Source organism: Neopelma chrysocephalum, unplaced genomic scaffold (assembly GCF_003984885.1).
Source record: "Neopelma chrysocephalum unplaced genomic scaffold, ASM398488v2 Primary Assembly neopelma1_336, whole genome shotgun sequence".
NCBI classification, from domain to species: domain Eukaryota; kingdom Metazoa; phylum Chordata; class Aves; order Passeriformes; family Pipridae; genus Neopelma; species Neopelma chrysocephalum.
The window spans coordinates 29,239-49,899 of NW_020897999.1; the positions used below are offsets into that span (position 1 = coordinate 29,239).

Consider the following 20,661-nt stretch of genomic DNA (forward strand, 5'->3'; position numbering starts at 1 on the left):
ACAGGAACTCCAAGGCTCATGCAAGTGCAAGGTGCAAACAGCGACCGCTTAGGAATTGGAAAAAAAAACAACAACGGTAAAGCTTCAAACCTAAACAGCAAGGCAGAAATTTTAATACAACTGTTGGGAAAAACAAAACCAAAGCAGAAATTAATCAAAAACTTCTCACAGTTGCCACATTTCCCAGGGTCACAGATGCTGCTGTGGAAGGAAAACTGGACATTTACTGCTGCAACACATTTTAGCAGAACTGAGCACAACTGGCCAGGAATTTTACTGTGACTGTGTTCACTGATCCTACAGCAGAAAGGGCAGGTAGATCCAAGAGGGGATCACTCTGGAATGCAGTGTTCAGATGTCCTCCCATCATTCAGGAACACCCAGGCTTGGTCCATTTTGTATTTCCAGTTCTGTTTCTTCAGGTGGTCGAATGCCCAGAGAAGCTGTGGCTGCCCCATCCCTGGAAGTGTCCAAGGCCAGGTTGGAGCAACCTGGGCTAATGGAACGTCTCCCTGCCCATGGCAGGGGGTGGAATGAGATGGTCTTTAAGGTCCCTTCCAACCCAAACCATTCTGGGATTCTGTAACTTCTGAAGCCATTGGCCAGTTCAAACCCAATTTCAGAAAAGCCCGGAGAAAATTGTGTTTAGTGAAAAAAAATGAGAGACTGAGTAGAACAAAGGACCAGGAACAGTCTCCTTAAGCAACCTCTTGTGACTAAGAAACAGGAATTGGGTGTCGGCTCATTCGCAATCCCCGGTGACTCACTCGAGTGGGGAATGAAAGGGCATCCTTTGTCTTAAAAAAGCTTCGCACAGGAACGTGGGGTAAGATTGTGTTGTGGCCTGAATGACCTTAAGCTCAAATCCTGATGGAACAGGAGGGTGAGCTCAGTGTGGTCTTTAAATCTGTTCTAACATCCCATTAGCAGCCTCTTCTATGGTGGTGAAACCCAACATTGATTCCACTTGTGCCTAGAAATGAGGCAAAGCATCGTTAAGAACTCCTGTGATGAAATGCTGCTGGCAGAACCACAGAGCCTGCCGAGGTTGCTTACAAATCCCTGTGGCAGTTCTCTGTAAACAGCCCCTGGAATGGGACATGACACAGGGAACTAGCTCTTCCCAAGAACAGCTCTTTCTTTGTGATTTCTGTGCCCGTATATCATCACAAGGTAGCAGAGGCGATTTGTGAGATTCCAAACCTCATCTCTCTGGCTGTATTTTTTCTTCCCTCCAGCTACAATTCCTGTCTCAGGGTATGTGACAGCACTGAGGCTGCTGCAGCAATCAAGGATCCACTCCCAGAATTCCAATTACAAAGGCAAGAGATTCACTTCAGCAAACACCCAGCAAACATCCCCCACTGCTCATAAAACACCCTAGAAAGGGTATTTGTGGAGTATTTGTTTCAGCTGACAGAGCAAGATGCGTAATGATCACTTAGTTCTCATCCCATTCCAACCAAGATTGTTTTAATCATGTCGCTACTATCATGATGTGAAGGTCTAAAGCTGGTTATGCTTTCAGGATATCTTATCATAGAATCCCAGAATGGTTTGGGTTGGAAGGGACCTTAAAGCTCATCTCATTCCACCCCCTGCCATGGGCAGGGACACCTTCCACTAGCCCAGGTTGCTCCAACCTGGCCTTGGACACTTCCAGGGATGGGGCAGCCACAGCTTCTCTGGGCAACCTGTGCCAGAGCCTTCCCACCCTCCCAGCCCAGAATTCCTTCCCAACATCCCATCTAACCCTGCCCTCTGGCAGTCTGAAGTCGTTTCCCCTTGTCCTGTCCCTCTATCTCTTGTCCAAAATCCCCCTCCAGCTCTCCTGAAGCCTCTTTAGGCACTGGAAAGTTTCATCGCAGGTGACAAAACCCTACTGGAGGAAGATAACCCTTCAACCCCACAGATTTAGCCAGATAGTGCTGTGTGCTGGGTAAAACATTCCTTCTGGCTCTTCCAGCCCCTGACCAACTTGTATTCACTGCCAGGAGCACCCTGGGAGAGCTATTTAACCACTGATCCTGCATTATTAAATGGGAGATTAATTAAACCCCGTAAAGTGTTAGTCATTGATTTTCATGCCTTCCTGCAGTGTTATATGTGGTGCTCTTTCTCAGGGACTTAAACCCATTGCTCTTGCTTTTGTGTCAAGGTTATGAGATTAAGAGAAACCAATCACTTTTCATTTAAGCTCTGTGTAACTCTAGACAAATAAAACAGAATGACTCCAGGATTACAATCTCCTCAACTAAAGAGATGTCTTAAAACCTCATTGGCCTCCAAGTAAATAATTAAAACCCACAAGTTCCTATTTCCTAGACTTGTTCCCTGCAGTCAAACATGCACCTGCTCACATTAATGGTGATCACCCAATATTGGTCTTTTGCCTTTATTCGGCAGGGCAGAGCCCCCAGAGCCCTCAGAGTGGGAGTTGGACTCTGTCCTGACCCAAACACGAGGAACAGAGCCCAGTTAACCCAATTCTGCTCCCAGGATGGCTCCTGATGGTGCTGAGCCAGGAGAGCTCAGTTTGACTCCCCACATTGAGCTGCAGCTGGAAATTATGAAGCAGCCCAACTTTCTATTTAGAAAGACCCTGAGATAGAGAAGCCACTGAGAAACCACCACCATGGAGTTACTGTGGGATCACTCACCAATTAAAGCCATAAAACACTTTGAAGCAAATGTTTACACTTTGCTCCATAAAATAGAGTGGGGAAAAGAGTGGGAGGAAAATGTAGCAGGCCAAAAAAGCTGACATTTGTGTAAATACCTGCCTCCAACCCTTCAGTTCCTAACCTTGCAGGATTTCAAAGTCCGTCACTTGTTTTAGCACACCAGCTGCTTCTCCCTCAGAGCTGGTGACAGCGGGAGAGTGAGAATGACACCACTTGGAGATAAACCAGCTTTAGTGAAAAACAACATTTATATATATATATATAAATATATATATATATATTACACACAATATTCCAAGTTAAAAGAACATTACTGAAAAAGCTAAGGCAAATATTCCAAAGTTAAGAAATTCCAGGATCAAATGGCCTGTGCAACCTTAATTGGAGCCTCTTGTGTGATGCAGCGTTACTGTCACCTCCAATCACACAATCATGTACTAATATTTCTGCAGGGCCCTTGCCCCCCTCAGAGGAGAGGGTGGATGATTCTAAATTAATGAGCAGCTATTTAATATTTGTTTTCTCTTCTTGTTCAGTGTGCAGCCCATTTCTGATGGTTCCCCTCCTCAGGGGTTACTCAGAAACAGCTGAACAACCCCCTGATTCAATGTTTAATTACAGAACAAGATAATTTTGTCTCTGCTTAGTTTAACCCACTTCACCAAACTCAGGTTCTACTCTGAGCACATGTGATTAATTTATTCCTGGCTTTTCCAAAGCTCACATTATGAATACATTTTTGATTAACTTATTGTCCCATTTTATTTATATATCGTTCCATTTTATCTCGACCGAGTGGTGAAAAAATTATTAGAAAGTCTCTGTGTTGTAAAAGTGTTCATAAATTTGGGATATCCAATTTAGAAAATGAGATCATGCTTTTTACAGGGTGCTTAGTGTTATATGGGGCTTTAAATGCTGCAAACTCAGGTCCAGCTGCAGCTCCAAGAACACAGAGCAGATATTGCCTCAAATTGAGCAGCCAGAAAATGAGGAGCATCCAGTTAATGAACACTTTGAAAAAGGTTTCATTTGCAGCAACTGAGCCTTAGAATCTCGGTGGTGAAGGTAGAAATTAAATAAAGATTCGGGGCTGCTTTGAGCTGTGGAACTACAAAACCCAGGGCTGGGTTGTCGACACACTGAGCTGGGCAAATGCACCCAGAGCCACGACCCCAAAGGCTCAAGGGCCACACCACAAAAACAGGGAAAAGAGAGGGAGAAGCCCCTAAATCACCAGGATAAAGGGACTCACCACTCCCTAGGGTCAGACACACTTCTACAGCTCAGCTGCCATGTGAGACCATTTATCCTGCACTTTAACTTATTGCTTGGGCTCTATTTCCAAACTGCTGCATCTCTGTAGGAGACTCGGAGACTTTTTGACAATAAAGCCTGCCAGGCTTCCAATTTATCCCTAAACTGGTGAGCTTTGTGTGGACCAGTTCAGGAAGGGATGGGAGGGACCCTGTATCAGTTGTTTCAGCTGGGAGGGGATGGTGAGGGGTCCCTGGTTCCACATCAGGCACTGGAGGGCAGCTATTTAGACCCTATTTCCTATTTCCTTCAGGTCCCTTTCCAACGCATCCAAACTGTCTCTGCTTCAGTTCTGCTTCACTTCTGGTTCTTTATCCTATTTTCTTTCCCATTTTCCTTACCAGGTGCTCTTCAGTGTCCACATTCCTGTTCTAGTCCCTGCAGTCACTCCTACAAAGCTCCTGGACCCAGCCGTTTCCCTCCTTGATCCTCCCCAACCACTTCCTAAACATTCCCTAAACACCATTCCCCCCAGGTAAAGCACATCCTTTCCCCTCTCCCCATATGGTCCTGACTTCCCACATTTTACAAAGTCCTTAAGGAAACACAGCATTTCCTCCCTCCCACTCCCAGTCTCTGCTGATCAGCCCTGGGTTACCCGCACTTCCCCTCCCCTCCAAGGACAACTCAGCCTGCCAAATTCCAGATTTCCAATCCAAACAGGCTTCTCCCGATCCAGGCACTGCATGGGCTGTGGAGATGGAATCTGCAGGTCCTCAGGTTTCAGGATACACTGTCCAAAAGTCTGCCCCAGGAAACCTGCCTTCCTGAGATTCCTGCTATTGCCCAGAGGTGAGATTCCTCAATCCCTACATTGGGATTCTCCTCTGAAGGAGACTCTGTCTACCATGGCTTGTAGCAGTTTATTCTCACAGGGGAACCTTCACTTTTCTAAGCAACTCACAGAATGTACTGCAGTGATAACTTGGCCAAACTTGGGTAAATTTTAATAAAGAGGCGGAAAAACCTACTAGAGGTGACAAACTCCATCACTCTCAGCTTTTAGTTCCACGTTTCAGGACTAGAAGCAGGAAAATCTCAGAGGGAAAGACTAAAGACCCCAAGATATGCAGAGCTTAGAGAGCCTTATGCATCTGGCAAACTGTCCACAAAGCAACTGCAAGTCAGAGAAGAGGAGGGGATAAGGATCTTTTGACCTGGGATGAGAGAGCAGAGATGGATGCACAGGAAAGCAGAAAACATGGGGTTTCTGTGTGCAGATGTCACAGAATAATAGAACCATGAAATGGTTTGGGCTGGAAGGGACGTTAATGACCATCCCGTGCCACCCCCTGCCATGGGCAGGGACACCTTCCACTATCCCAGGTTGCTCCAAGCCCCGTCCAACCTGGCCTTGGACACTTCCAGGGATGGGGCAGCCACAACTTGATCCACAAAATGAGAAACTGTTGCCCTCAGGTCTGACAGCTGCTGAACAGGGCCCTGTGCTCCTAAAGCTGCTGCATTTCCATTTTAAAAGAAAAATAGAGGTGGGAAGAAAGGACCTTGGGCAGAAAACACAGCAGGGTGTGCACAGCTCGTGCAAGTTCCACTTGTGAGAGCATCATCCACTCCAGGACTGGAGAGACTGCCAGAGACGCCACTGGTGTTCAGATTTAACCATCTCCCTATGAAAGGCAAGTGAGGGGACAAAAGGAAATCCCAGAAAAGACAAGGTTGATGCTGGCAGGGATCTATTCTGGGATCCCTCGAGGTCGTTTCAAAGAACACACCAGCTTCTTGAACAGTCCTGACCTTTGCTGTGAAACAAGCTGTGAAACCAGACAAACTGTCCTACCTCCATTATATTCCACATTTCCAGAATGTCCATTCTTTGCTTCAAGTTTTTTTTTTTTTCAGGCGGTTTTTGATCTGGTAAAAGAAACACATCAGCTCCCTAGTCACCAGTGCTAGGACTCAAAATTTATGTAGGTATGCACAGAAGGAGTTGACTCAGGGGAAAAATCTAGATTTATATTGTTGGTGCTGAAGCAGAATTCATTCCTCACACAGCAGACACGAAACCAGAGCTGTTTCATGGTGAGAAAAGTCACAGTACAACATCAAACACGTTGTTTACATAGCCCAGACTTCTGACACTGGTCAGTCCCAGGTGATTTTAGAAATACTGTTACACTTCCAGGGAAAGATTAATACAGGAAATCTGCCCCACAAGGGAATTTCCTCTTTACATGTGCTGAGTGTGTGTGTCTTACAGCCCCAGGCCACAATAAAAAATACTGCTGCTAACTCTGGATGCTCTTATTCCCACATGGACACTGACACCTTCCCAGAAATCCTTCCAGTTTCTCAGCCTTGGTGCACACCTGCACAAGTGAATTCCACAGGGGAATTCTATGCTCTGTACAGAAGCATTTCCTTCCATTAATATTATCTGTAATGCCTTTCAATTCCACTGAATTTTTCCTTGCTCTCAAAAACTGTCAGATTAATCAGGAATTTCTACCTTCCTCCCTCAGTTTTTATGTATTTATATACTCCTACCATGCCCCTCTCACCTGCCTCCTTTCTGGAATAAAGAATTCAGCAACTGTCAGTCTTCTTCAGGAGCCATTTCAGAGATAGTGGAACAGCCTGATAATTCCAACAATGCCTCAGAAACCTCAAACCTCATTCCACGTTTTATGATCAGGCTGCATGCAATTAAAATTAGAGAGACTGATAGATCAGCAGTGCTGGGCTAAGCCATTTTTACACTGTGTACTCATCCAGGAATAGGCTGGTAACTGATTTTTTTATTAAGTAAATTTTATCTCTACCAATAAAACCGAACCTTCTGGTTAGGATGGGAGAGAAGAACAACTCCATACAAGCACTAAAACTTTCCGCATAATGTGATTTCATTTCGTTCTCTTTGGCTCTAAATTTTCCTCTTACGCTGCAGTCAATATTTATAACATTAGCAAATGAAGAGGAATTTGATGGCCTGGCTTTGATGAGAAACTTTGCTTTTAATTACTCCTTTTTTTTTTTACTGCATTCCTGCTCTGCTCTGGCTAAGGAAAAGCCATATTCCTTCCTTCCCTCCAAGGGGGAGGGGGGATCCTGTTTCAACCTCTACATGAGAAGAGCACCTTGACAACAATGTAGGCATAGAAGGGAGAGAAGGAGAAAACATCCCTTTGGGAGTGATCCCCTTGTACAACACGCCTACCTCACAGGGGTGCTTTGATCTGTTGCTGTTTGCAGTTTAAATTTCTAAGAGAAAGGACAGTCTGAAAAGATTCCCAAGTATAACATTGAAAATAGAAGCAGCCATGGGAATATCAACAGTCTGACTGGGACACCAGGGATTCCACACTGATGAAGAAGGAATGTTTCAGTGCAGGGTGAGAGAGAAGCTTTGGGCTATTTTTCAGAGCTTGAAGAACTTCTCAAGGAGTTACAAACATTCGTTTTCCTTCTAGGCCTTGAATTACTGTCAGAACATAACAATGAACTTGGAACAGCATTCCCTGTCCAGAGATCATGAGCACAAAGGCACTTTGGTCTAAAGCATAGGATTGTAGAACTCCAGAGTGGTTTGGGTTGGAAGGACCTTAAACCTCGTCCACTGCCACCCCCTGCCATGGGCAGGGACACCTCCCACTAGCCCAGGTTGTGCCAACCCGGCCTTGGACACTTCCAGGGATGGGGCAGCCACAGCTGCTCTGGGCAACCTGTGCCAGGGCCTCCCCACCCTCACAGCCAAGAATTTCTCCCTAAAGTCTTACTGAATCTTTACTGAATCCCTGATTGGAAGTTTTCCTGGAGTAGATAAAGCTGTACCTTATAAACCTGTTCCTGTCCACAGCCCCCTGAGAGCCACAAACTTCCAACTGACTGATACAATTTCTGACCTGTCATAAGCTTTAAAATAGAGATGATTCAGGAAGTGGTAAATTTGACAGTGTGAGGAATTTGAGTGTATTAGTCACACTTGATTAAGAACAAGTAGTTGAAGAAAAGATTAAATGTAGCATCAAAATATATTAGAATCTTGTCAGACATTCCTTATTGGCTTAGTTATGAGTTCAGAGGCAAAGTGTTGGGGAGGGTTAAATCTAATAAAACTGGAGGAAAAATTCCCCTTGCACCAATGCAAACTGGTGGAAATTTGTATTCCCAGGCCTTTGCATATGTATATGTGTGCATATGTATAAATATGCATGTATACACACACATTATATATAGCTTTTCCAGTTGACATAAGACACTTCAGTAAGAAGCAGTGTATAAAAATATGAAAGGAAAGTTTTATGAAACGCAGAACACAGAAAACTTCAGTCAGTAAGGAAAAAAGACCTTGGGGATGAAATATAAATAAGGGGTAACCATGTCGGTAAAAATCTTTGTTGGGATTGTTCTTTGCCTGCCAGTGCTATCCAGAAATACAGAGAGATTGCCAAAAAATAAACCCAAAGGAAAGATCTGAAGTTATATCTGCAGAGGGTATAACTGCTGAAAACCAGGCCTCTGCTCCCTTGAAAAGGGAGTTACACGTCCAGCTCAGTGTCCAGGTAACAAAGCCCAGGTTTTCCTCCAGACTAGCTGAGAAATACCCCATTTTTGGTGTAAAGCACAGGGAAGTCCTGGCTGTGTTTCCAGCGGGCCTGGATTATAGTAAAGATGCCAAGTGCTTTTTCTCCACCCCATTGATCTGCCCTAGAAAAGAACCAATTGCAATTCCCCCTCCAGCGTGAGCAGCTGCACTGCCCTCATCCCTTTGGGATCCTTGGGAAGCAGGAGGTAGAACAGGCACAGGTCACTCATTTGTTGGGGAGAGGAAAGCAAGAGATGTGAAGCTATTCTCCAAGGAGTACTGCACTGCACACCAAAGGATTCAGGGATGTGTTTTCATTCACACCTACATGAAAGTTGCTTTCCTGATGTGATATCCTGATTTATATCCTCTCTGATCCAGAGGAGCTTCATTAGGAAGTTGCCAAGGATCAACATTTTGACTGTTTCAGCCTTTAAGTGCCAAAGCTGGTTCATTTTCTGCAAGCTGAGGGAAGGAGAGTCACTCTGTAGGCAGCTGCCACTTGTTCCAGGACTGTGTGAGTCATATTTGGGTGTGCAGTGACACACTCCCCTGTACTTTCACACTAACTGGACACATTGGGTCTCTTGGCTTCATTGTGACGATCCCTCTGATTCCCAAATCCCTTCCATCTTTAGGATGGAGCTTCTTTTGGGCAGGATGGAGCTTCCTTTGGGCAGGATGGAGCTTCCTTTGGGCAGGATGCTTCTGTAAGCAAAGGAATGAGGTAGCCTACTTTCCAAAGCTAATTTCTTTCTCCAAGTGTGGACATGAGGAAGGTGGCAGAGGGTGGGATGTGACTTCAAAGCAGATGGAAATGCAGAAGAACAGTTGCTTAGCACCTATAAAAGTCAGGCCCACTTCTTCACAAGAGATGTGTGTATTTAGGGATCCATATTTAGCAATCTGCATTTGAATTTTGGCCTCTAAATAACCTAAACCCATCACAGCTCTTTTGGAATGTGTAGATGATTAAATAAACAATGAAATTAAAAGTCATAGGGTTCCTGCTGCGGTCCTGGCACCAACCAGCTCCTTGGCACTCGGGAACAGCTTTTGTATTACCTTGGGAGCTTTGCCATCTATTAATGAATGACAGGGAACATAAAAAAGTGCTGTAGAAACTAAATTCCACAATGATTCCTCAGCCGGTGGGACAATAGGGATCAGCCAGCAGCCTTTGTCTGAGCAGGAGATGCAAATTAAAGATTGGAGTCAGAGGGAATTATTCAACCTGGACTATTTCTGTGGGCACGGGAATGTTTGGGAACTGGTCTGTAGCATCTCTTTCTCTGGGAATAAATCGATACAACACGGTAGGACAGAGACAAAGCATCTCAGAAATGTATTTTTAAAAAGGCTGTAGAAATGCTCTACAGGCAGGGCGAATGTGCTCCAAAAGCACTTGGAAGCTGAAAACATTTCCTTCACATTCTACTCCTTACTCGATTAGGAAAGCTCGCCCGATAAAAGGAGCACGAAAGTACCCTGTAATGACACAGATAAGGGAAGAAAACAGAAGCCTTTCATTCCCATCAGCATCTTCTGCCTTTGTCTCAGCCGGCCCTTTAAGCCCGGCTTATGCCGACACTATTAATGTGGGTGTCTGTGACCAACTCCGGGTTTTTATGTTAGTGACCTGATTCCGCACTAACACGCTCCTCCCAGCTCGGTGAAGCTCCCCATGTGATCCGTTCTTCCCCCTAAATAAAGTTGACAAATCTGGCTGTGCTCAGAGTGCTGCCGAGGGGGTGCAGAGCTCTTCCCCCCTCCGCAGCTGCGGCACCGCCGCCGCACCGGGGCCGCGCCGGGCCGGGCTCGGGGCTCCAGCACGGCGGGGCTTGGGGCTCCCAGCACCGCTGGCCCCTCTGGAGGAGCCCAGCGAGCCGAGCAGGATGCGGCCGGAGCAGGTGAGTGTGCGTGGATGCTGCGATGGATCCTTTGTGCGGCTCGCTGGGAACCAGAGGAGGGAGGGGGCAGCGGGGGCAATTTTTTAATGGGCACAGCCCGAAGGTTTGTTCCCTTCCCCGTGTGCCCCTTTCCCAAGGGATGTGCCTGATGAACCGATTCCCAGCAAAGCCCGTTTTCCCCGAGTACGGGCAGCGCCTGCGGCAGCGGGGCCACCCGGGCCGGGCACGGGGGAGATCGGGAATGCTCCGCTGCATCCTGCGGTGCTGCTCCGGCCCCCGCAGCCCCCCGGGCGGGCACTCGGGCGTACCCGGCACACGGCGCTGGGGCTGGCAGGGCACGGTACCAGCGTACGGGCTGGCACGGCACGGCACGGCACTGCTCAGTGTGGTACCAGCGTGCAGGACTGGCACAGCACCGTGATACCCGAGTGCAGGGCTGGCACGGCACGGCACAGCGACAGCCCCAGGCCAGGCTGGCACAGCACGGTACCAGTCTACGGGCTGGCACGGCACGGCACCGGGCAGTGTGGTATCTATGTACAGGCTGGCACGGCACGGCACGGCACAGCGATAGCCCCGGGCCAGGCTAGCACAGCGCGATGCCGGTGTACGGGCTGGCACGGCACAGCACGGAGCGGTATTGGTGTGCAGGACTGGCACGACACTGCACAGCACAGTACCTGGCACAGCACAGCACCGTAACACCCGTGTGCGAGGCTGGCACGGCACGGTACTGCACATTGAGGTACCAGTGTGCCGGACTGGCACCATCCCTGAGCAGCTTCCAGGGCTGGCCTGCCCATCCCGCTGTCCCCCAGCCCGGCTCAGGGCCACTCGTGGCCCCCCTGGGTGTCCTCCTCTAGTCCCAGGTGTGACCCCCCTCCCCTGGGTGCAACTTCCCACAGCCCCTTCCTACAGACCCACATCATCCTGCTCCCGGCACAAAGGTGCCCCTGGAACCACCTTCCCCCTCCTCTCATGGGATGTGTATCCTCCTCTCCATCCCCACCGGGGCTCCCAGGACCCCCCATTCCTTCCCATCCATCCCACACCTTGTCCTGCTCCCTGTGCTTCCTGAACTCCTCACTCCCCAAAGAGACGATGCCCCCATCCCATGCCCTCCCAGGCAGGGTTCAGCAGTGCCCTGGGATCTCTCAAAGGCATTTCACTGAACTTTTCCCATTTGGAATGTGATTTGGAGCTAAAAGGAAAGTCACTGCAGCAAGCACTGATTGCTTAAAGTCTTCATTCCCTTCTCCCCCCTTACCTATCCTTGAGCCTCTGTGCTGGGATCAGTTCACTGCACAACAGTTCAGCCACACAGAAACCAGTACTGGCTTCAGACTGGGACAGGAGGGCAGTGAGGAGGAGGGAAGGTGCTTCCTTGCTATCCTACACCTCCCAAATCACAAGGAGACTATTCCCAGATTGTGCTGTGAGAAAAGAAATGGGATTTGATTCCAGAAATGTACAGACACAAAGTAGCTGCCTCTAAACTGACATTCATCACTCCCCCTCCCAGCCCCTGCTCCCTCCCACCCTTTCACTTATTATTTTCCTTGCATAATTTGAAAGGTGAAAATCCCTGAATACTGAATATATGGCAGTTCTAGACTGTGTCTGTTCATCAGGAACAGGCTGCAAGGAGAAGAGTTTTAAAATGAGTGGAATGAAAAACTTGAATGTTCAAAAAATCTTTTGCTCTTTGGCCAGTTAAAAAAAAATATGTTATTCCTGCAGGAGTTTCAATCTTGGCAGATTTTAGATCCAAGAGAAAGGCTGCAGAGCCTCCCATTCGTAACTGCTTTCCTTGCTTGTGGTAGGGAAGGAGAAATAGGGAGAGGAGAGATTAAATAGGGAGGGGGACACAAAACCAGATCTAATTTGTTCATTCCTATTACAATCAGCCCAGAATTAGAACCCTCCTTCACCTGCACAGTAAATGAGAATAAAGAGGCCACTGATCCTATTTTAGGGGGGGGTTTAGGTTTTAGGTTTGTTCATTTGAATTCACCTCTAATCAGCTTTAGTTTTCTAACTCAGGGGAACAATTAAACATCCACCTGTACCTGTACTGGTAAATCCTTGTTGTGGCTCCAAAAAACTAACCAGAGCATTGGGGCAAATTGAGCTTAAAAACAGGTAAACAGGGAAAAATCACTGAGCAGGTTTAAGTTCAGTATAGGCTTGGGAACTGCTCACTCCAGGGCTTGTATTTACACAGAATAACATTTCAAATACAGACCAAGGGAAAAATTCCCAGGTTGCCTCTCTGTGATCACAGGATGCCACTGCCCCGATTTTGGAAGGTGTATGGGAAGAACAGCATAAAAAAAAAGAATATGAACTAAATCAGAAAAAAGACCAGTTTCAAAGGGAGAAAGAATCCCCATTTCACAGGAGACATTTTTTAGCTGATGATCTAAGCCCGTTCCTTGAGCAGGAACGGCTTCTCAGGAAAATCCTCCCTCCAAAAAGAGGAATGGTGGTGCTGCTTTGAGAAAAACAGTCTCACCCGAGTTTTTAAAAGGCAGTGAAGCCTATTTCCAAGTGAACACCATGAAGGAACAGATCTGCTCAACTGCTTAGAGAGCAGCACTTTGATCCAGCACTGTTTCCCAAGTTTCAAAGGAAAAAAAAATCCAAACCCTTTCCTAAATAAAAGCCTGTGAAAGGAATAAGCCTCAGTGTCTCTTCCTCACATGTTTCTGCACATGGCTAAGCCTCAGTCCACACACCTATGGGGAGCACTGAATAAAAGCTACCGTAAAAATGTCATCCAAGAATTTCACTGATCAGGATAAGAAAATTCCAGGACAATAGACTTTCACTATATAGACAAGAAGGCTAAAACATGGATCACAGGTGCCTTTTAGTGACACTGGTTTCGGGAGGGAATTCATCAGGTGTTCCGTCTATGACTGATGTGCAATTTGTTCCTGGTAAAAGGCAGCAGTAACTTCCATAAGGATTTGGGCTTTGTACAGCCCAAAGATCTGCCAAAATATGCAGTTACAGGCAGGCTGTAATCACACCTCAAAAAAGCTGCTCTGTTAATCAATCACAGTTACACTAAATTAACACGTCATACTACCACAAGTCACCAATAAAACAAGAGGGATGAATATCAGCTTCAGAGAGAGCCCAAATCTAAACACAACACTGTTGCTTCAATGAATTTATGCTTCAGGGATTAATGAATTAAAATTAAAACCTTAAAACCAGAATTAGCGCCATGTGGGTCCTCTGTAAAGTTAATGCCCAGGAAAACAGTATCTTCTGTTTCTGGCCCACAGGAGTTCTGCTGGAACCCAAAAACAGATTCCTGAGCAGTGGTACATCCTGAAACTTCCCCTTGAATCCTAGAAGCTATTTTGCTCAGTATCTTTCCAGGCAGAGGGAAGATGGGATCAGGTTCTGCTCTAAAATGACTTGGTTTTCTCACACATGAAGAAATCCCTCAGAGTTCTCCGAGCCCAGAGCTTCAAGGAAAATCAGGATCCCCTCAGATACTGTTCCTTTCATAGGAACTGGACTTTCTGTTGGCTCCTGGCTCTGGCCAGTGCTGGGATGAGTTCTCACAAGCGCTTCCAAAACCGGTAGCCTTTTTTCTCTTCTTGCAGAAGGAAACCTCAAGTGTAATGAAGATAGAACAGGCTGAACAACTGCTAAGAGCAGAGTCCTCTTGTTCACCAGGATAAAACTAGTCTAAAACTCACTAAAGTGAGAGACCAGGGCTAGAACTTTGTACACTTCATTAAAAGATTAATTGACTTGCTTAAACCTTTATCTAAGCTGCCAGTTATAGCACTGGATGTAATCACAAGGGGCTTACGCAAATTCCATTTCCAAGGATGACCACGTGTGAAAATCTTAATACAGATAATTTTTCCTCTTTTGTTTTGGGATAAACAATAGAGAAGAAAAAGGCATAAGGAGGTTTTTTGATTCGAGGACTTTCCAGATAAATCTATGGTGTTTAACACCTACAAACCTGGTGACACTGCAAATATCCCTGAAGTGTCTTTCTGGAACAAGCCATACCCCAAAGGATAGAGATCCTACAAGGAAGGAGGAAGCCTGGCTGAAAGATTTCCACCTTAAGATTTCAAAAAACACTTTAAGCAGATAAATATTTCTGTGTAAATAGGTACATATTTAAAACACTCCTAAACCCTCTGTTCTTACATGGGAGTTTACAGAAGATGCAGCAAGGCTAAAAATCTCATTACGTGTTTTACAAAGCCTTTTCTCCTTCTCCCATTCCTTCCTCCTCTCCTTCCCTTCTCCTTGTCCCGACTCCCATTTGTTCCCACTCCCACTCTGCCTTTTGTCTGCTGCTCCCCAGCTCTGGAGGAGGAGGAAGAGCCATTTACATTCCAGGTTTCCAGCATGATGGAGACCCTTCATCCAAAGGTTTTTCACATCAAAAAGATGCAAATTCAGAGAAAAGGAGCCACATTCTTCCCTAATGCAATTAAAATGGAAGAGACAATTTGAAAGGCAGCAGGGAGATTTACAAGAAAACTGAAGGCAAAAGGAAAGCAAGGTTGAAACTGTATTAAAAAATCAATATATATTTAGGATTATATAAATGGTAGAAGTAATTCATCATTGGCACAGAGAATGTGGGGATGACAACACGAGAGAGACACACAGAGACAGAAAACAAGACTCTCCTGCTACTGACATCGAAGAGATTTCTTATATTAACTCACAAGGAGCAGGTTTATAGTTTCGGGTCAGTCACCTTAACTTTGGGAAGATATTTTTGTGTTGCTCTGAGAAAGAGTACTGTACCTTTTTCTCACTTGCTGCTGGTTTATCAACCTCTATGGTCCTTATCAAACATCCTTAATCTCCAGCATCAGGAAGCCAAAGGAAGTCTGAGTTCCTCAAAGGTCAGGGATGAGAAATCAGCTTCCCACTGACAAGGAAGGTGCAGGAGCTCATGTGATTCCTGGCCTTCATCCTTCTGATGAAGCTGAAATCACCAAACTCACTCCTTCCTTTGAAACACAGAATCCGAAAGCAGAGTTATCCTAACAACATAAACCCCCAGACCACGTCCAATTAAAACTTCCTACAAGTCTGATCTCCCACATGTTATTTTGACTTCATATTTTTTTAGGGATCCAATGCAAATCATCAGTAGTCTCTTTAATACAACACCAATAACATCATTATTACCAAGGCTCTGGCAAACAGAGGCAAGGGCTGCCCTTATGAAAAGGGAGGAATCTCAGTGAAATCAAAAAGCTGTTGATGAACATTCTTATCTCTTCTCAGTAATTCAGGTTTTTGACAGGTGCCAATAACCTGAATTAATCTTGAGACACTGATTTTTGTGACTGTAATTTGCTTTGTTCCTCTCACATAAATTGCATCCAACCCACTCTTATTTTTCCACCCTCAAAAACTACAAAAAAAACCCCTTAAAAATCTATTTCTCTCTCCTTTGTTGGAGTATTCAGAGGCACAGAGGTCAAGCCTGGAGAATAAAAGGAAAGACAATGCCTGTCCTAAGGGTATTAGAAAACAAGGAGCAGGTTTTGTCCTCCCCACCTTATACTGAGTTGTACTAAAACAAAAAGACATGGAAACAGGAGCCAGGGTAGGGAAGTCCATCCCTAGGCAAGGACATGTTCTACACCAAGAGCCTGAGTTTATATAAGTATCAAACTAAAACATCACTATTTCATTAAAAGGTTTAAAAATATAACTTACAGATTTTCTAATGTGCTTTCACAACAAGTATATTCTAACAAATCAGTATTTCCAGACCAAAAAAAATAATAAAAATCACTCCCATTATTTTTGTCAATACCTGAATCTTTCTAACATATTTTATTAAATGTTAATGGGAATTAAATGTGCACAGGCCTGAAATCCTGGTTTGCATGTTTGCAATGCTCAGGCCAAATACACTGAAGAATTATGACTCACACAAAACCAACAAAAGGGAAGAATTATTTATTCTCTGCTGCTTGAATTAAATCAGAGCATGGACAAGGATGCTTTTTGGGGGGGGGTGGGTTAAGGGAAAGTTTCCTTTTCTTTGCACATCCTCTGTTTGAACTTCCCGAGGTTCCTCTGTGTCCACCTCTCCAGCTCTGGAATCACAATGACCTGGATTATCAGCCAGTACTGTCCCTGCATGATCCCTTTCCGTGTTGGAGTTGTGTCAGGAACTCCTTGTTCACCCAAACAGCCCTTCCCCTTCCAACTGACACCCAGGCATGTTGACTGCCAGGAAAAAGCAAGAGTTCTCCCATAAAACTTCCTTCTTGGCACTTGCAGACACGGGAGGTGGGTCCCTGCAGCCATGGTTTGCAGTTTTTGAGGTTTCTCTCACCCTTCTTGCCATCCTGGGTCACCAATCCATGTCCAAGCATCAGGAAGGAGCATTCAGGAAGCAAAGGCAGAGTGGAAGGTGGTGGTGGCACCCCACAGTTTGTCACAGCTGCAGCAGAGCCACCAACAGAGTCCTCACACACTGTTTTGAAGGGATTTCTCCATACAAGCAGCTTCTACCCCAAAATGCAGCTGGAGCACAAGCAGAACTTTGCAGATTTAAGATTTTAAAAGCATTCCTGTTTTGATTTTGAAAATCCACATATCTGAACTGATGGAGAAATGGAGTTACAAATGACATCCCTGCACCTTCCTGAGCAGTCCAGTCCAGCACCAGCTGCCTAATGACTTTAGATCCTTCATATTTTATTTTCCCCACAGGAATCTGATAGCTGTGGATACAGATGAAGTGAGATACAGGCTCAGGCAAGTATGATAAGATTTGATTTCTCTTAGCACTGAGACATTCCACCCTCCTGCACTTCCATGTGGGTGGTGGACATTTGGCTGCTCCATAAATCAGAGGGGGCATTTCTCAGTTTCTCAAGTTCTTTTATTGCAGTTTCTTTCTTTAGGCTACTTGAGAAAGATGTTGAATATGTAGCCGAGGAACACTAAAATATTCTGCTGTCACCCCCTCCTGATCTATGACTTGCCAGCAGTGCAACATGTAGACATTCATCAAAGATGTGCCACGTTGCACTTGGTCCCTTATGTGAAATGAACTTTCAATCAGCTTCACAAACACCTCAATTTACAGTAAAATGTGATTTTCAAACTTTCTGTAAAATCCACATTTATTTCTGACTCTGGGAACATATTGTTCCAAACTGGCAAGAATTGCTATTTACATCCTCTAACATCAACAAAGTGCTAATCTACATAAACAGTCATTATTGCTAACAAGAATGGGCTGTTAATTAGTAAGAGGGACCCTCAGTTCTCTGCTAGCCTGAGTAGGATGAACCTCACATTTCTGTAAAGAGGGGGAATTACAACTGCACCGCATCTCTGAACAAACATTTCCAAGATCTCTGAAACCTAATTTTGGCCTCCAAGCATTTGGGAGGAGGGTGGAGGGGGTTCAGAGCAAGCTGTTATTTGAAATAAATAGCCCTGAACGTGCTTAGACCTCCCCAAAGTAAAATATCCCATGGCCAAAGCCTGAGTGGAAGCAGGAATGAAGAGCAGCCCAGCCTTGTTCCTCCTCAGATTTAAGTCTGAAATGGGATTTGGATGAGGGGAGGGAAGGGGGAGGACAGAGCAGCCCTTGAGAACTGCTCAGATGAGGAAATATTTTGTATTTGTCACACACAGCACGTATCAAAACCAAATGACTTAAATGTGTTTGAAATTCCAGCAGAATTAGGAGAGAGGAGGGGGTTTAAATTCTAAATTAAAGCTCAGTGCCTGTAGGGGAGCTCTTCAATAATCCTGTGTCGTTTTTCACCCAGGGCCTTTTTCCAGGCTCCAGATTTGCAGTGAGGGCACCTCCCCAAGTCCAGGATAACGAGGACAAAAACCCCCAATCCAAACCCTCTCCAGACAATCCCTGTCTGAGAGCAGATATCAGAGAGGAGGGGAAATTAAACCTTTTCATGAGAGCTCCTGTTTGCAGCTGATTTTGTTCATGTGTGTGGTGTGAGCAAACACAAGTCACAAAACCTGCCTTTGATTTCACCCTCTTTTGGGAATATCTTGGAGAAGAAAAGAAACACCTCTCAGTGCAACAATTCCTAAGATAAAAAGTCCACTTGTTGCAGTGCCTTAAGCCCAAGGATAAGCTCTGCCACCACAATGTTACTGGAATATTGATTTGATTTTCTCCAATTCTCTCCTCTAGAACACAAAGAATCCCAAACTGGCACTGGGCTGAGCTTTCTCCTGACCCTTGGTGAAGAAAACAACACGTTCCTGACCTCCTGACTTGGGATATAGAGGAGCTGTGCTGTAAACTTTGTGCCACAGGCTGTTACTCCTGCAATCCCTGCCTTCCAAAACAAAGAACACTTCTGATCTCACCTATGCCTGGAGAACCTGAGGAGAAAACCATCTCCTGGATGACACAGGTGCCAAGGGAATCATCGTTTTTGCTTCTCTGGGAATTTTGAGAACAGCTCCTGAATCCCAATGAGGCCCAAGTTCACAGAGGTCCCTGGACCTGCACTTTTGGCCTCACCAGACTATGAAAACTTTGCTAAATTAAATACAACAGGGGACACTGAGAGTGAGCAGCTGGAGGGGTCCCTGTCGTCCACCATTGCGCTGATCGTCGTGCTGACCATCATCTTCTCCTTGGTAATGACATCCCTAATAACCTACTGCTTCCACAAGTGGAAACTCAGAGGGAAAAGACTGCAGAAAGCACAAGAGGAGTATCAGAAAGACCATGAAAAGAGCATTTGCCAAAGCACACCTGGACTTGTTTCATAAAAAAAAAAATGGAAAAAAAGGATCCACCATGAAGAACTCTTGAATTACCTGGAAATGAAAATAACGAAAGTACTGCAACTATGAGATTTCCAAGCAAATACATCCTTGTTTTATCTAATTTCTAAGAGTTGTTAGCAGTTTGGAGATTTCCTACAGCTTTATTATACCTATATATATATTTATATATTTAGCCTCATTTGTGCAAAGTAAAACCAACACAATCATTTATTTCTAATCTCTTTTGTCATTTTAATCTCTCCACAACCTCTCTGAGCAACCTGTGGCAGTGATTCTTGGCTGTGAGGGTGGGGAGGCCCTGGCACAGGTTGCCCAGAGAAGCTGTGGCTGCCCCAGCCCTGGAAGTGTCCAAGGCCAGGTTGGAGCAACCTGGGCTAGTGGAAGGTGTCCCTGCCCAAGGCAGGGGGTGGCAGTAGATGAGCTTTAAGGTCCTGCCCAACTCTAACCATTATTCTCTGTATTACTAAATCAGTAAATTCAAATCTGCTGCTCAGACTCTTTTAAAAATCCACTGGAAGGTAAAAAGTCAGATTTTGGTCAGTGCAAACCAACTGATCCAAACCAGTGGAGTTATGTTGTCTTGCACTGACGTAACCATGGGCTGAAGGGATTGAAATCCAACTAGAGTCTTGAGTAAATCCAATTCCCAGATGCTCAGAGAAGCAGCCTGGTCCTGAAGAACTGCTTGTGTCTTCAGTGACACTCCAAGCAGGACCAAACCTGAAATTTAAGTCAGGATTTCCTGAGAGGTGCTCGTGGCATTCCAACCACAAGTGGATCAAGGACATCCAACACTAGTGGAACCCAATTTCCCAAGAGCAGGGCAAGCCCACCACCCTTTTTTTAACTAGGCTTCTAATTCTTTTTAAACCAACCATACAGCCGTGTGTTTCTATTTGCAGAGCCTGTAATATCATGTCAGAAAGAAATGACAGATTTATTGTGAGTAGCATCTATAAGTCATATTTTCTAACCAAGTGATGGATGTAATATTAATAGATGTAACTGTTTTACAAAGTAGAAACCATGTAAAGTTACCACCAAGCCCCCTGCTCAAGGATATAGCTTGCTTGCAATTACCAGTAATGCTGTATGTATTTTTAAACAAGCTATAATACTGTGATGATGCTGTAAACTTCTGTAGGCAAAAACAAATGTTCTATTTAAAAATGTCAAGGTGAAAGATGTAAATGTTCTGGAAGTGCTACCAACTAAAAATATGAATTTTCACAGAATATTCTAAAGATTCTGCTCCATGCTACAGATATATTTTACAAAGGTATTTATGGGTCATACACACCAGTCTGTGAGAACAGTATTATTTTATTACAAAATAAATACATGAATAAACAAGCAGTGAATATCCATGCCCAGAAGTAGGAAAATGTTTGGTTTTTTTAAA

At 45.1% G+C, this 20,661-nt stretch overlaps 1 protein-coding gene and 1 long non-coding RNA gene across 9 annotated transcripts in view; one reads left to right on the plus strand and one right to left on the minus strand.

Annotated features, from left to right (window-relative positions):
- Window positions 1-20,661, minus strand: part of CUNH8orf48 (chromosome unknown C8orf48 homolog) — a 45,321-nt gene that overhangs the window by 3,951 nt on the left and 20,709 nt on the right. For 3 of the 8 annotated variants that reach the window (XM_027705473.1, XM_027705472.1, XM_027705474.1), the window contains one exon: window positions 5,800-5,873. The exons of 1 other annotated variant lie outside the window; for it this stretch is intronic. In XM_027705473.1, coding sequence (XP_027561274.1) covers window positions 5,800-5,873 — 74 coding nt within the window. Of the gene's footprint in view, window positions 1-5,799; window positions 5,874-11,742; window positions 11,888-15,254; window positions 15,464-16,289; window positions 17,201-20,661 lie in introns of those variants that run through there. 4 more of the 8 variants (XR_003537598.1, XR_003537597.1, XM_027705478.1 and 1 more) reach the window with 4 other exon arrangements.
- LOC113978500 lies at window positions 10,081-19,263 on the plus strand. The gene is made up of 2 exons (XR_003537599.1): window positions 10,081-10,454; window positions 18,263-19,263. It is a non-coding gene; the product is annotated as an uncharacterized LOC113978500 (long non-coding RNA).